The sequence below is a fragment of the Ursus maritimus genome, unplaced genomic scaffold (assembly GCF_017311325.1).
Source record: "Ursus maritimus isolate PB19 unplaced genomic scaffold, ASM1731132v1 scaffold_10, whole genome shotgun sequence".
In the NCBI taxonomy this organism is placed as follows: Eukaryota; Metazoa; Chordata; class Mammalia; order Carnivora; family Ursidae; genus Ursus; species Ursus maritimus.
In genome coordinates, this window is record NW_024423344.1 from 75,886,800 (window position 1) to 75,901,274 (window position 14,475).

General features: G+C 44.0%; 1 protein-coding gene across 1 annotated transcript in view; it reads left to right on the plus strand.

Annotated features, from left to right (window-relative positions):
• Positions 1 to 14,475, plus strand: part of MYO16 (myosin XVI) — a 434,741-nt gene that overhangs the window by 216,368 nt on the left and 203,898 nt on the right. Inside the window, exons 16-18 of the mRNA XM_040624514.1 lie at positions 9,392 to 9,503; positions 12,584 to 12,701; positions 13,516 to 13,587. Of these exons, the coding sequence (XP_040480448.1) occupies positions 9,392 to 9,503; positions 12,584 to 12,701; positions 13,516 to 13,587 (302 nt within the window). The remainder of the gene's footprint in view (positions 1 to 9,391; positions 9,504 to 12,583; positions 12,702 to 13,515; positions 13,588 to 14,475) is intronic.

Below are 14,475 nucleotides of genomic sequence, written 5' to 3' on the forward strand. Positions count from 1 at the left end.
AATGGGTTCTGGGAGACCAGGCTCCTGCAGTGCTGGAGGGGATTTGAACCCATGCAGACCATATACCAGAGTCCCTGGGCGTCCGCTGAGAGGCTGAAGGCTGCGGGGAACGTGGAGGAAGGCCCACCTCTTGGATCCACGGTGCATGAAGAATCCCGGCTAGGGGACATTCCACACGGTGTTGGAGGAGAAAGAGAGAGGTGTGGATGCTGTGAATGTTGTCATCGGTCAGACCGAAAGAGTGAAATAGGGCAGGTAATAGAAATAATTCGTTTGACACGAAAGCAGAAGTCCTTTTTAGGACAACCACGTTGAAAGAGGTGGGTTACCATCCATGTGGTGCTTTCGCAGGGTCAGCGTTGCAGAAACACTTGGCTCGAGTTCTGAGTTCACGGGCAGGCCCCAGAGGAGAGAGGGCACAGTGCACTCCCCAGCAGTGGACATTGGTAGACAGTGCCGTGTCTGCCTCGCATTTTCTGTCCTATTACATATTATAAGAGTTTCAGCATAGTTGCCTACCCCAGGATTTAAAACACAGGGGCATGGTGAAGTTTATCCTTCACAGCAGCATAATGAACGTGACCTTGCACACGGCTTTTTCGTAACGATCTTCCCCGAGGAGGACTTCCGTACCTGTTCAGCCTTGCCCGGAGCATGTTCATGTCTTTACATATAACAAGGACTGCCTCTCCCGTGCACAGAGCTGGGACCGGGCTCGGGGTGACTCCGTATGAACTACGAGCTCCTCCCCCATTCCTGCAGATGCAGCCCCTCTGGCCAGCGGCTTGTTAAACAGGTGCATGAAAGCAGACCAAGCCACCCATTCCGAGCAAAAACCTCTCTCCAGCCCCATTTCACTCATTTAAATATTGATCATTGTTTGGGAGTGCCTCTGTGAAAAGGCCAGGGGAGGTGCCCCTTCCTTGGGCAGAAGAAGCCCACGCTGGACACAAGGCTTGGGGCCTGGTTGCAGACCAGAGGTCGGACCCCCAGACACTTGCCTGGGCAAGATGCAGCCGACTGCGTCCTTGGGCCTCCACCCCCAGCTCTTCGAATTAGACATTTTCAAGAAACCAGTTAGTTGACCATAAGCATTCACTATTTGAAAGATGGTGAGAGTTTAGAATTTGTTTCACCAGATGTTCTGAAGAAATACTCTGACTGATGAGAAAAATATGGACAAACTATTCTGGGAATGTCACAGGACCCAAAGTCTTTCTGAATGCATAATTTATTAAATGGATTCTGTTTTTTTCCTGAAGACCACTGGCAGGGTTTCCTCTTTCCAAACAAAATAGTTTGCGGCTAATATATTAATATTTTCATTGGTGGAGATTTATGTATCCGAACCTGTGGTTAATAAAAACCTTATTCGTATCCCGTTGGGGGGGGGGATTTAAAATTCGCTAATACTTTCCAGATAGTTTAAAAACAATAAAGAAAAGAATTTCCTTTTTAGGAGCAAGGTGGGGGCGGTTGGGCAAGAAGGGGCAGTTTACCACCTTCGTCAGTAAACTAGTAAACAGTCCTCTCTGCGTTGATGCCAACTGTTTGCTTTTGCCTTATCTGGTTTCTGTTTACATATTAAACACCCCCAAGTAGAAGGCAGCTTTGCCCACAATAGAGAAGACATTGTTCTTTTGTATTTATAAGGGGCAGATAAACCCCTGAGAGCTTCATCATGTTTAACGTCTGCGAGCTTCTGACGTGGTGAATGGGCCATGCACGGGGCTTTATTAGTAATATCTTTTATTTGTGTTCGAGCCTTCCTTCCCAGTGTGTCCTGGGCACAGAGTTGGCTTGTGTCTGGCCCACGGTGCTGACCAGCGAGCACAGGCTGGGAAGCTGATTTTTCTTTGTTAATTAATTTTATATTGAGATATAATTGACATACAACATTGTGTTAAGTTTAAGGTGTAAGATGTGTTGGTTTGATACATACTATATATATTGTAATGCCTCTATCCTGTCACATAATTATTATTTCTTTCTTATGGTGAGAACAATTAACATCTAGTCTCTTAGCAACTGTGAAGTTTGTAAGTTATGTTGACTGTAATCACTGCGCTGTGCCTTGCGTCTCCAGAATGTATCCATTTGCTAGTTGCACGTCTGTTATTTTAATGTTCCTGGCACCACTGGGAGACAGGAGCCACTGGCACCCGGAGGGGACACAGGCCCTTGAAATTCCGTGGTGGAGTTTTTTTTGCAAACAGTCGTTGTTTGTATTTGATATTCAGATCATATCACCACTACCTTGAATTCCCACTCCTCGTGTCAGAGTGATGCCATTGACAGGTTTTTATATAAATCTAAAGACAAAGCTGCCATAGGACCGAGTTCTTGCACCCCTTGGCATTTATCCTAGAAAAACAAAGACTTCCATTTACCCGAAAACCTGCACATGAATGTTCATACAGCTTTATTCATAATAGTCCCAAACTAGAAACAACCTAGATGTTCCTCCGATGACCACATGGTGTGACAAAGTGTGGTCCATTCCTCCTCCCGTGGAATGCGACTCAGCAATGAAATGAAACAAATTACCGAGACACACAACACGCTGGGAGACTCTCTAGAGAATTATGCTCCTGTTTTTTGAAATTCATAGTTTTATGGAGGTTTTTTTTTCCTGGTTATATATAATAATCATTGATTCTTGGGAAATTGGAGAATATGTAACAAAAAAAAAAAAAAAGAAAGAAAGAAAAGAAATGTACCTCCAATCTGCCATCTATCCTTCTGTCTTTCTACTTTGGTTTCCTGAAACCTTTTATTTATTTACTTATTTATTTAATATTGATTTATTTATTTATTAGAGACAGCCAGCGAGAGAGGGAACACAAGCAGGGGGAGTGGGAGAGGAAGAAGCAGGCTCCTAGTGGAGGAGCCTGATGTGGGCCTCGATCCCGGAACGCCAGGATCACGCCCTGAGCTGAAGGCAGATGCTTAATGACTGCGCCACCCAGGAGCCCCTCCTGAAACCTCTTAAACTCACCCATGGAGATATAGAGAAAATAGCACAGCTCCATGATTCAAAGTTATCCAAGGGAAAGTAAAACTATGAGTCGATCATGGAAGTTACAGAGCGTGCGATGGTGCTGGGTCTGGATGCTGAGCTTTGTGAGGATGAAGACTGGGGGTTGGTTGGTTCTCTATCCGAGTCTGTGTATTTGCCCCTGCTTTTAAAAACCTGCTTAATAGAAACTTTATTAAGTAACACATTTCACATCTATTAGGACTTTGGTGTGACTCATCAATTTAGTAACCGAGAAAGTTACTTTTCCTAGAATTTGCCTCAAGAAGGATTGACCATGCTTAACATTTGGAGAGAAGAAATGAACAGGAATAGTGGTAGAGACAAGGTCTGCTGAGAAGCAGTACTTAACACGTATCCTTGGGGTGACCAATTCAGCCAACACTTACGATCAAGAGTCTTCACTCTTTAAAAATATAATTTTATATAGTTGATAGCAGTGTTATCACAATTTCTACAAAATTGGACTTCCTAATTTCCAGTGTTTTTGTCCTTTTGTTGTTGTTGTTGTTGTTAATGAAACCTAAGAGCATTTAGTCAGGACTGACTTTCTCAGAGGAACAACAGTGTGTTCTTCGGCGTGTCTTCAGAGAAACATGGGGACTTGGATCTGCTCCTTGGTAGAATATTTCTACTAGTTCCCGAAATCAGGATGGACATAACTTTCCCACCATAGAACTTTATTTTCTACTTTTGATATAATTGACCTACTAAATCAGCTTGTCCTTCCCTGTTTCACAGACAATGGCATTATATAGTAATAATCCACATTTAAACACATGATAAAAATAAGGGTATGCTCATCTTCCTCATTGACTATCTCATTTCACGTCTTTCCTCCACCACCGAACAGAGGGACCAGCATGCGATTACACTCAGTCAAGATTTGTATGGAAGTAAATTTCTGACTTCACATCATTGAATTTACTTCAGTGCACATTATTTGCTTCTTGATAGGACTGTAAATAGAATTATCCGTAGTCCTGTTGAGAGCTAAATGTGTTGTTACGACTACGGAGTTTTAATATGTACTGATGACATTTCATAGATGCACGTTAAATATTGCTTCGGCACAGGCACACGTGTGTCAAATATGTGTGTACGTCTGCGTGTCATGCCTGGAGTATGAGCGTAAAGAGTTGAATCGTACACTTTGAAATTTCTTGGTGTGAAGTGACACTGTTTTACTACAGGGACACACTTAGGGCATGAATATTGCCATCCGACGGCAATAAAAGGTCATCTAACACAACCTAATTTCTAATCCTTGACTTTCTTTTCAGCAAACCCATTTAAGTGGCTGTCGAGCCTCAGCTTACCTACTAATGACAGGGAGCTTACTACCTTAAAAGCAGTGCGTGGCTCTCCAAAAAGTTAATTAGAAAATATTTTCTGATGCTGCATTGAAACCTACCTCCTTCTGGGTTCTCATCACATACTTGGATTTATGTAAAAACCCTATTACATAGCAAATTGTCAATAAAAAGTCATATTGATGATGATGATGATGGGATGATGACAATGACAGTAGCTACAGATTTACCATTAAGGTAGCCCAACTTTACATATTGCCTTTGGTCGGATTACTGTTTGCAGCAATTAAGCCCTTTGGATTTTGCTCACTCGTGCTAAGCCAGTCTTAGTGGTGTGGTGTGAATTTGGGGACAAGATGTATGTTTGGGTCTGGCTGACCTAGACTGCCGAATTCCTTTCCTTAGCTCACCGTCCGATGCACTGGCTTTCCCTTTCATCTTCACCACCACTGAATTCCATTATCACATCAAAGATGCTTCAGCCATGTCTGGGCTGTTCGCTGGAGGCCTCCCCACCGTGGCAGAGACCCCTGCCCAGAGGTAGCACGAGCTCCGCTGCGTTTCCCAGATGCTCCCCCGAGCTGGGAGCTACTCCATTTCCGGCCCGCAGTGCAAGCATAGGACTGGTCTTCCCTGCACGAAACTTGTAACTGAGCTCGGGGAGCCCCGGAGGCTCCATACCCAGTGTGTGCTGGTCCGCGCTTATAGCTGGGGGGCATTCTAGAAGCTTCAGCTCCCTTCTACCCTAAATGGGTGCATGATAGGTTCTCTCTTCAAGGTCAATGTGAGGATGAACTGTAGCAGGGCTTCTAAAAAATACAGTCTAAATGATCAGTTCCCATTGCCTTTCCCTTTGGGTAGAATTAGTCAAACAGTGTTAATCCACATACAGGTTTTAACATTACACAACCCGCATGGTAACTCTTGTGCTCCGTGGTAGAAGCTTCATCTGGAGCATTCCCGCGACTTGCTAAGCCTGTCAAAAACAAAATAGCAAAGATTCTTGGTTCAACAAATGACAATCTCTGATGCTTCTGACACTGGACTCGGAGGTAATCTCTGTGTTGCCAAACATCACTGTTCCAAGTTATATAAGTTAGGAGGAGATGATTTTAAAAAAGATCATTTGAGTAGTAAGTGTATTCTTTTGAGTCATAAAAGAGATGATATAAAACACATTGAGTTCTAAGATTTCAGTCCTGGGAATTGTGGGACCATTAATTATTAGGTGACAAGTTGGAAATAGATGAAACACTTAACACAGGTTCATCTAAGGTGGTTTCCAACCACTGTGTTGAGATGATGGGAAGACCTCACTGGAGTATGGCTTCCACCGGGGAGTCTGTAACCTGCACCCCCCAATCATCGTGAGCTATTTCCAAGGGTTAGAAACATCTGGAAATACCATGATAATATTGCTCGTGCGGTCGTGAACCTTGCATGCTACTTAATTTATCATGAAAAAATAGTCAAGAAGTGAGAACCATGGTCTATTCCTTTCATCTATTTATCTTATCTGTAGAAGAACAGGAAAACATATTTTATTGTTTAGAATATTCTGTATTGTCAGTAACATTTGTTATAATTTCTCAAAATGTTCCCTGATTTGAATTAGTTATTTGATTAAAAGCTTCGTTAATGACAGAGCACACGGACTAAAATCTGCCCACATGTGCAAGATACACTATTTCCAGGAAGCACTCACGCTGTACGTGTGCATTGTGACCTGAGTGTAGAAACCGTACCACACACTTGTTATCTTATTTCTTATAAAATCATCATGAACTAGAAGTGGAGAATTTTTTAGTCAATTTTTAATCTACTTATACTCCATTTTCCAGATAAGAAAATAAAGGTTTAAAATGTCGTCAGAAAGGGTCAAACCAGACTTGATTCTAAGTCTGCAGATTCTTGGTTGTAATATTTTCTGGGCGTATTTTTCAAGTATTTCTCTGTCTTTGTGTGTGGTTTCATTAATAAATGAGGTCAAAGGGAAAGTGAGTACTTTTAATCTCCAAAAAATAAACTTTCAAATTTTTTTTCTGATACTAACCTTTCCGTTTGAAGATACAGTTTTGCAGATAGCCAAGAACTATACTTCTAGTGATCATTCTAGATGTTACTGAATAGTGGGAGAAATTTTAAACTTATATAGAAGACATTGAGTTCTGTTGTGGGTGGGGGGAGGTCATTTTCATGCCAACAAGTTTTCTGGCCACAGAGGAAAATACAACCAATGTTCAAGCATCATTCCTCCATCAGGCAAACTGCCCTCTGAAATCCTCGATTGTGATTGGGTTTCTCCTGGACCATTTCATACTTAACACCCCATCGGCAACCACCAAGGTTAATTTCACATGGCTTCCTCCATCCGGGCTGTAACGGAAGTGACAATGCCAGTTCTCACGGCTCCACGCAGCATGTCACAGCTGCTGGAAATTCTCTACCATAAGGACACAAAACATGGGGGATGGGGGCGCTGAAATATTTTAAATGGCTGTAGGTAGGGCTTCTTAATTGATTACTTTTTATTATTGTCCAAGAAACCATGGTATTTTGCCTCTTTGACTCTCTAATGTTCCCAGGGGCCCCTTGTTCTTTGCAAGAGGTTTGGCGACGCCTCTTGATGGGATACTGACCTAGGCAATGGCATCAAGTTAGTGGGAAAGAAAAGACGGCGTCAGGGAGTTGGGAAACTGCTGGGGGAGCCAGGAGAATTGAGAGAGGTTGCAGGTTCCTATTTTTAAGACTTTCGAGGCACTACAGTTTTGTAAATTTTAGGCAAAATGACTCTGACCACCATAACCCAGGTTCTCACTGCTATTGCTGCCCTTGAGCTTTTCCTTTGGTCCCACTGCCCCAACCCCCAACTCAGCCGTCCTGGTCAGACAGCGGAGGACGTCTGGAGAGAGAGCCAGCAGCAGGTGAGCTGGGCTTCAGCCCCACCTGGGCCCTCCGCAGCGGCCCCTAGACTTCTGACACCTCCTGCTTGGCGGTCATATCCCTTTTCCACAGCAGATATTCCAGATTCTTCCAACCTCCTCAAGCCAAGGTCGCCCGGCCATCTAATCCAACTTCTGACTCTTAGAAACACTGAAGCTCAAAGGGGCTGCTCTGAGGTGCTAGCTGCCTCCGGACCCTATTTATCACCTTACCTGGTAGGTCAGAGAGGCCATGTCCCTTCCACCGTCCACCGTACCTGGTTCCAAGCCCTCTTTCCTCCTCGCGAATTTCTGCTCCTCAAAACCCCCACCGCTCCCGTTCTGTCAGCCTCTTATCCGGGTTCCGTGGGCTTCCAGCTCAGCACGTGACTATTCCGAAGGCCCTCCCAGTCCCCACCCCAGAGGCTGGACTGTGTCACTTGTGTGCTTCAGAGCTGGGACCGAGGGAGGAGACGGGCTCACAGCCCCACCAACTGTGATCTGTGTCCTCCCCACAACACCACGCATTTCCTTGTTTCTGTCGTCTCTTTTCTGTCCCCATCCACCAGACTTAAAAGTGTTAGCCTTTTGTTTTCATGACTCTGGCTTATTGTGATTTTCCTTGTCCCTTCCTGAACATTCAGTTCTTTCTTCATCCCTAGAACGTTAGTGTCTTCTTTGGGGTGAGCTCACCCAGTCACATGGTTTCAGTCATCGGCACGTTGATGAGTTCCAGATCTTGTTTTCTAGGCTTTTCTGAATTTCAGGTCCTTCCAGCCGATTATTTTTTGGAATTCTACTCGAACTTCAATGAGTAGTTCAAAGCCAACATGACTGATACGAAATAGAAGACTTTCTCCCTCAACAACATACCCCTCCTTCTGAGAACGCCCTGCTGCATGAGGTGCCTCTGCAGCCCGTTTCCCCAGACGTCATCTTGAAAAGCATCATTAATGCCTCTCTCTTCTCTTCTCTGTGCCGTCTGTCCCCTCACCCAGCCAGATCTGCCTCCACAACACCTCTGTCCCTCCTCTTGTCTTCACCACCGCTGATCCCACTGGCTCACCCAGCACCCGTAGTAGCCCTGCCCGTTCCTGGTAATCTTCCACTGACTATCAGAATACTCATTTCCACACACCAGTCTGATCCTGCCCTTTCTTTGTTTCAAGACCTTTAGGACAGCCCACCATTTCTAAGACATAATGGCAGCTGTTTTGCAAGAGAGACAAAACTCTGACTACCTCTCCAGGCTCAAGTTCTGCTTCTCTCTCCACAGGCTCGAATTCTGCCGACATGCTTGAGTCCCTATATGCACCATGCGTGGTCAAGGCTGTGTGCCTTGGTATATGTTGCTAAGCCTTCCAGGGGCACCCTTGAGTCCTACATTTGCTTGGAAGATTCTTATTTAAGTGTCAGCTCTTGGAAGGGAAGCCTCTTCCTCTCCCCCAGGCTTTTCTCATCATCCACTCTGGGTTTGGTCCCCTTCCTGAATACTTACAAACACCTCTTGCCCATCTCTGTTATTCTGCTCCCATACTCTACTGTACGTTGTATAGGACATTCTCTCCTTCCTGAGCACAGCAATACACCGCTTTCATTGGTGCTGAGCTTCCCAGGACGAGCCTTTTCTCTTTATACCCTCAGCTGCTAGTACTCTGTATTTGGGAAGGGATCCCTATGTGATTGTTTCATGAGAGGCATAAATCAACAGATTAATCAGCCACCACATAATTAAAGGATATTGGTGAGAAGAAATAATAAGTTACTCTAAATTAAAAGTCTTTAATAAAAGTATTAATTACAAAGCATAGGATAGGACCCAGCAGGTTTCTATGTGACGTACATAAAACATCTGTGACCTTCTCCTTTAGGTAGGAAGGGGACAACTCAGGTGAGAACCAAGTAAAACAGGGTAAATAGGTTCTGGTACAACAAGAACTTTTTTTTCCTTCCTGAAACATCATGTGCTATTATGTGTCAAAGCCTTGTAAACACAGGGTACACAATGTCCAGGTGACTGCTATATTATTCTAGAGACCAAATATGGCGGAAGTGACTTCTAACCACTGCAGTTTGACCACAAGCCAAGCCATAAGGCTGTGTGCTTTCTGTTCTCACAGGTATTTGAACCAGACCCTACCAGACGATATGTCAACAGCAGAACACTCTCTGAACAGGGAGAAATTCGCTATTTTGAAACAAGCCCTGAGTGTAATCGGCTTCAGTCACTTGGTGAGTCATACCATAAATATTTCACTGAGAAAGCCGCCCTTCGACTAATGTACAAGAGTTATTCATTCAAAAACATGTACCGAGTCCCTATCATATTCCGGATATTGGTGGGAATACTCACGATTTAGCAGAGAATAAGCCTCAATGACTGCCTCCTAGAGTTTACATTCTCGTGGGGGAGTTAGACAACACTGTGCGCAGGGTCACAGGTCCTGTGAAGACAAATAGTGACCAGAGGAGAGGGCATGTCTTTCCAAGAGGGTGGTTGAGGAGACCTTTTCCCAGATGAACCGTGTGAGCAAATAGGTCAAAGAACTGTGCATTGACCAACTGCAGAGAGAACTGGCAAATAGGAGGGAGCTGTTTGCTGCTAAGAATCGCTTTGGAAAGTAACCTGATGACTTACTACCGTACCTTTCTGTGCAACGTAAAGCTTTTCTTTGTTCTTCAAGAATTACCAAACACAATTTAAGATGTTCAAACCACTGCTCTACAATAGAAATTTCTGTAATCATGGGAATGTTCTGGATCTGTGCTCATCAGTATGGTAGGTCCATATGTGTGGCTAGCAGGCACTTGAAATGTGGCTAGTGCCAATAAGGAAATGGATTTTTGATTTTTCGTACTTTTAATAAATTTAAATGTAAGTAGCCTTGTGCGATCAGTAGTTCCTGAAACAGACAGCACAGGTCTAGTGGACAAGAGAGCTGAAACGAGCTAAGCCTGGAGACCCTCACCATCCCCTCAAATTTCTCTTCCCCTTACATGTTAGCTGTTCCCTCCTCATTCATTGGTGTCATTTTGAATTATAGCCAGTTCCTCATTGGCAGTTAATATGAGATTGCAGGGGTAACTTTGGAATGCCAGTAGTTAGCAACCTGGATTTAGCCGTAGATTTATATATCTTCTTTTTCTTTTAGTAAGTTGATGGATTTGGATCTTTGTTTTTGCTTTTTATTTTTCCCTAGCCCCCATGGATACAGCTCACGGGGCAGTGAGGTGTGGGGAAGGGTGGGGAGAGGGGACTCACCCTAAAGGAAATAGCTCTGGGTACTTCACCCTCGCCCCACTCAGAGATGGGAATTCTAGGGACACACAATCTTACGGTATCTTGTTTATTCTTTTTTTCTCTCTCTCTAATGATCCAATCTCTCTATTTCTGTCTTTTAGTGACTCCCACCCATTTGCACTTTTCTGTCCTTGCATTTGCTACTGTTGTACTTTTTTGTTATTTTTCCCCCTTCTTCTGTGCCTGAAATTTCTGCTTCCTTCTAGGAAACCGGGATAAAGCCATGGGTAAGGAATCATTCTACCAAAGTATCCGTTGCTTGGAAACAGGGCTTTAAAAATCCATGATTGAGTCTCAAAGGCAGGGCAACCAAAATATGCTTTCCACCTAAGGTAGCTAATAAGAGAATCCAACAATCTTTTTGGTAAAAAGAAATATGTGCATTTTAACAAAAGACATGAAAATAATCGCTTCACTGTGATCCTTTAGGGTGACGGGTATGGTGACATTTTAGCGCATTTAGGAGGGACTGATCATGTCTGGTAAGACTAGAAGGAAGGTATTTCTGGGCTGGCAAGGCCCTCAAGGAAGACTTGCTTATAAGGTGCCTCCCCCTGTGCCCTGAGGGATGGCGGGGGACTGTTGCTCACGCTCCATAGACCCAGGACAGCAGCCCTCTGCTCACAGGGCGTAGTGTTCAGCACACCGGAATTCGTAGTGCGGCTAGTGGTCATACTGTCTCCACCACTAAACTCTGAGATCCTGGAGGTCCGAACAAAGCCTTCATGACCGTGTCTCCAGAGCCCCCACGTCACAGGGCACTGGAACATCTACTGAGGAGTGACTGGGCTTATTACAGAGGGGAAGCAGTTGTCAGGTAGCGCGAGGAGTAAACTGTGACCCAAACCAGTGTAAGTGAATAACATTTGAAGCCATACCCTGTGATTTGCGGGTCACCAAAGCCGTGTGTAAGTAATGCCACAATCCCAGAGTATCGTATATCTAAAAACTACTCAGACACCGTCCTTGTCAGCGTTCTCATTTTAAAGATGGTAGAGTTAACCTTTGTGGTGAAAACTAACGGTTCTAGGGGAGATTCATGGAGGTCCTAAGGGCTGCATTGTTCCATCTATATTTTATAAAGCAAATACGGGTTGTTCTTAGTAAATTTTCACAGGCAGCAGCTTTTTATTTCAAAATTACAGATTAGGAAAATGAGAATTTAAAAGATTATGTCACTTGCCCAGCATGAAACTTAACCAGTGTTACTATTGATAGCATGATACTAAATATTTGTTCTAGAGAAGTATTTCTCAGCTTACAACCTTTTCTCGATTTTTCATTGTCGCCACAAAATGACTGTCCATAAACCAAATTTAAGGTCCAATTTCTTTCCTTATGCAGAGTTCCAGATTCTCAGATCTCCTCTTTCAGCAGACACTCTCTTATTTCCTTCTCCCTTCTGCTCAAAAATAGCTCTTGCCAACATCCATTTCTTTCTCTTTTCCTTAAAATACCTTAAAAACAATTAGCATTTTTAAAATCTAGGCATAGATGTTTGTATCGTGCCTTCCTGAATTTCCCAGCAGAAGTGAGAAGTCCTCTAATCATACCATCAGTTTATCGTAGAAGGGACATAACGGGAAGATGGACATCACAGCCCGTGTCCTCTCGGGAAGCCGCCTCAGCGTGCAGCCCCGCGTCAGCCCGGGGAGTACGTGTGCAATCTGACTGCGCCGGTGATGGCCCGCCAGTCCGACCCATCAGGACACAGTGATTCATGTTTCAGTATGAGATTTATCTAGAAACTGTCGATTTATATCAGAGTGTCACTTCCTTACTCTCTTTTAAGGAGCAGAGACATTGATTTAGAGGAAATGTGCATGAAAGCAATTTTGGTTTCTAGCTGGAGATGGGTAGTTCTCTTACCAGACACTCAGGATCTGAAAAGTCACAGCCCCACCAACAGGGTCCACATCAGCTTTTTAAGCTATTAGGTTTTTAAAGGATTTGTCTTTTCATCTTTCTTCTAAGCAACTCTATGTGTTTTCTGTCTTTGTAAAACGCGTAGGAGGTAGAGAATCTGTTTGTGATCCTGGCAGCAATATTACACATTGGAGACATTCGATTCACTGCTCTGACCGAGGCCAACTCTGCATTTGTCTCTGACCTCCAGCTTCTGGAACAAGGTCAGTGGAACAGAGCTCTCATTAACCTCATGGGTGTGCAGCTTTGCAGACCTGCCAGTAGGTGGAGACAAAGTACAGAAAAGCCAGGCAGAAGAAGCCCTTTCTTCCCAGAGCAGAATTCAGAGAGGTGGAAAAATATTAATAATAATAAAAATAATAATAAGAGAGCTACATCCACTTTGTTCTTCTTTCTTATAAATGGTTTGGGGAATGAATAGCGATACGTATGTGATGTTCTCATGCTTCCCACATTTACAGAGTCGATTCTTAGGCACATACTTGTGTTTATTTATGTTGTTCTAAATATTCTCCACCCCCACCCACCCCTGCCGCCCAGTGTATTTTGGGGGCATGTTATTAGCCAAACATTTTAAACAATATAATTACTTCCCTTCAAAGGTCTTGCCAAAAACCTCTCTATCCCCTTTGAAGTTGCCTTGTTAGTCACTCCCAGATTTTTTCAAAATACCTTCAAACCACAAATCGTCAATGAACATCACATCTTCACCTCATATCAAAGTAATTTAACCAGGGGCCGGGAGAAACACCCAGAAACACATCCGTGAAGGCAAGGAGGGAAAAGACCTGTAGTGATTTAAGGCAGGAGCCCCAGCAGCTCATTAGCGGTGTGATTACTGGAAGCGGTTTCTCTAGTTTACTTTGATAATTAAAGTGGTAGTTCAGTGTTCTGTAATACGCACAGCTCCTAATGGATCTATAGCATAAACTTATAAATAACAACCATAAAGTGTAATGTTCTCGCCATCCAAAAATATCTACTAACCTTATGTTTTCAACGGTGCTTTCATTTTAGTGGCCGGATTGTTACAAGTGCCAACCGACGAATTGGTGTGTGCTCTCACCACTGACGTCCAGTATTTTAAAGGTGAGCTTTATTATCCTCTGACGTTACCCTTTGTGCAGTTGGTGGTCTTCCTTGAGATATGGAGAGCAAATGCAGCCTTCCTTTCCCCACCTCGGGTAACTGTTTCTATGAACTGAGTGCCCAATGAGAAAAGCATTATGAGCCCATTTGGTCACTTGCTGTGACTCTATGTTGGACACCCCTTGAAGCTCTCGAGAGACTGTTTTGATGAACTAGTCACCTTTTCTCGCTTATCAGTCATTTTAGACAAATCATCAATCCAAGAGGACATGCTCAGGTAAGTAATTGGGAGCGTTTGTGCATGCCCTGGCACCCTCGTCAGTGACGAGCGTCCTCTCCCCTCTACGGCGTAAGTCATAAGAAGAGCTGCCGTTTGCTGGGCGCTTATGAGCTGACGGGCGCTGTGCCAAGTACCGTAAATGCTGGGATTTTCACGCTATGAAGTGGGCATCATTTTTTCTTTTTAACAGATGTGAAGACTAAGATTCAAAGTGACTACGTAACTTTGCACGTCGAATCACTAGCAAAGGCACGTTTGGAACTAGAATCTAATGCTGTCCGACTCCCGCCATGACTCTCCACGTGCCACGTGCATCTCTCTGTGCTGTGGGCAAGGAGAGCGGGTTTCCCACATGTGCTTGGTTGTTCCCTAGAAATTGTTGCCCAGCCAACCTTCCTCTTCATGAAAGTTTGAGGACTCACCATCCCTCTGATCTTTTTCTCGAAATCACCCGTCTTTACCTGCTGCTCCTCTTACCTACTTGCAGATGTTTCAGTACATGGCTTATCATTTCTGCCTCCTAGCTCTAGAGGGTTCCCTTCCATGTTCTGGAACCTTATGAATCTCCCCATTATCCAGGCATCTGTGCAAAAGTCATGTTGATGCCT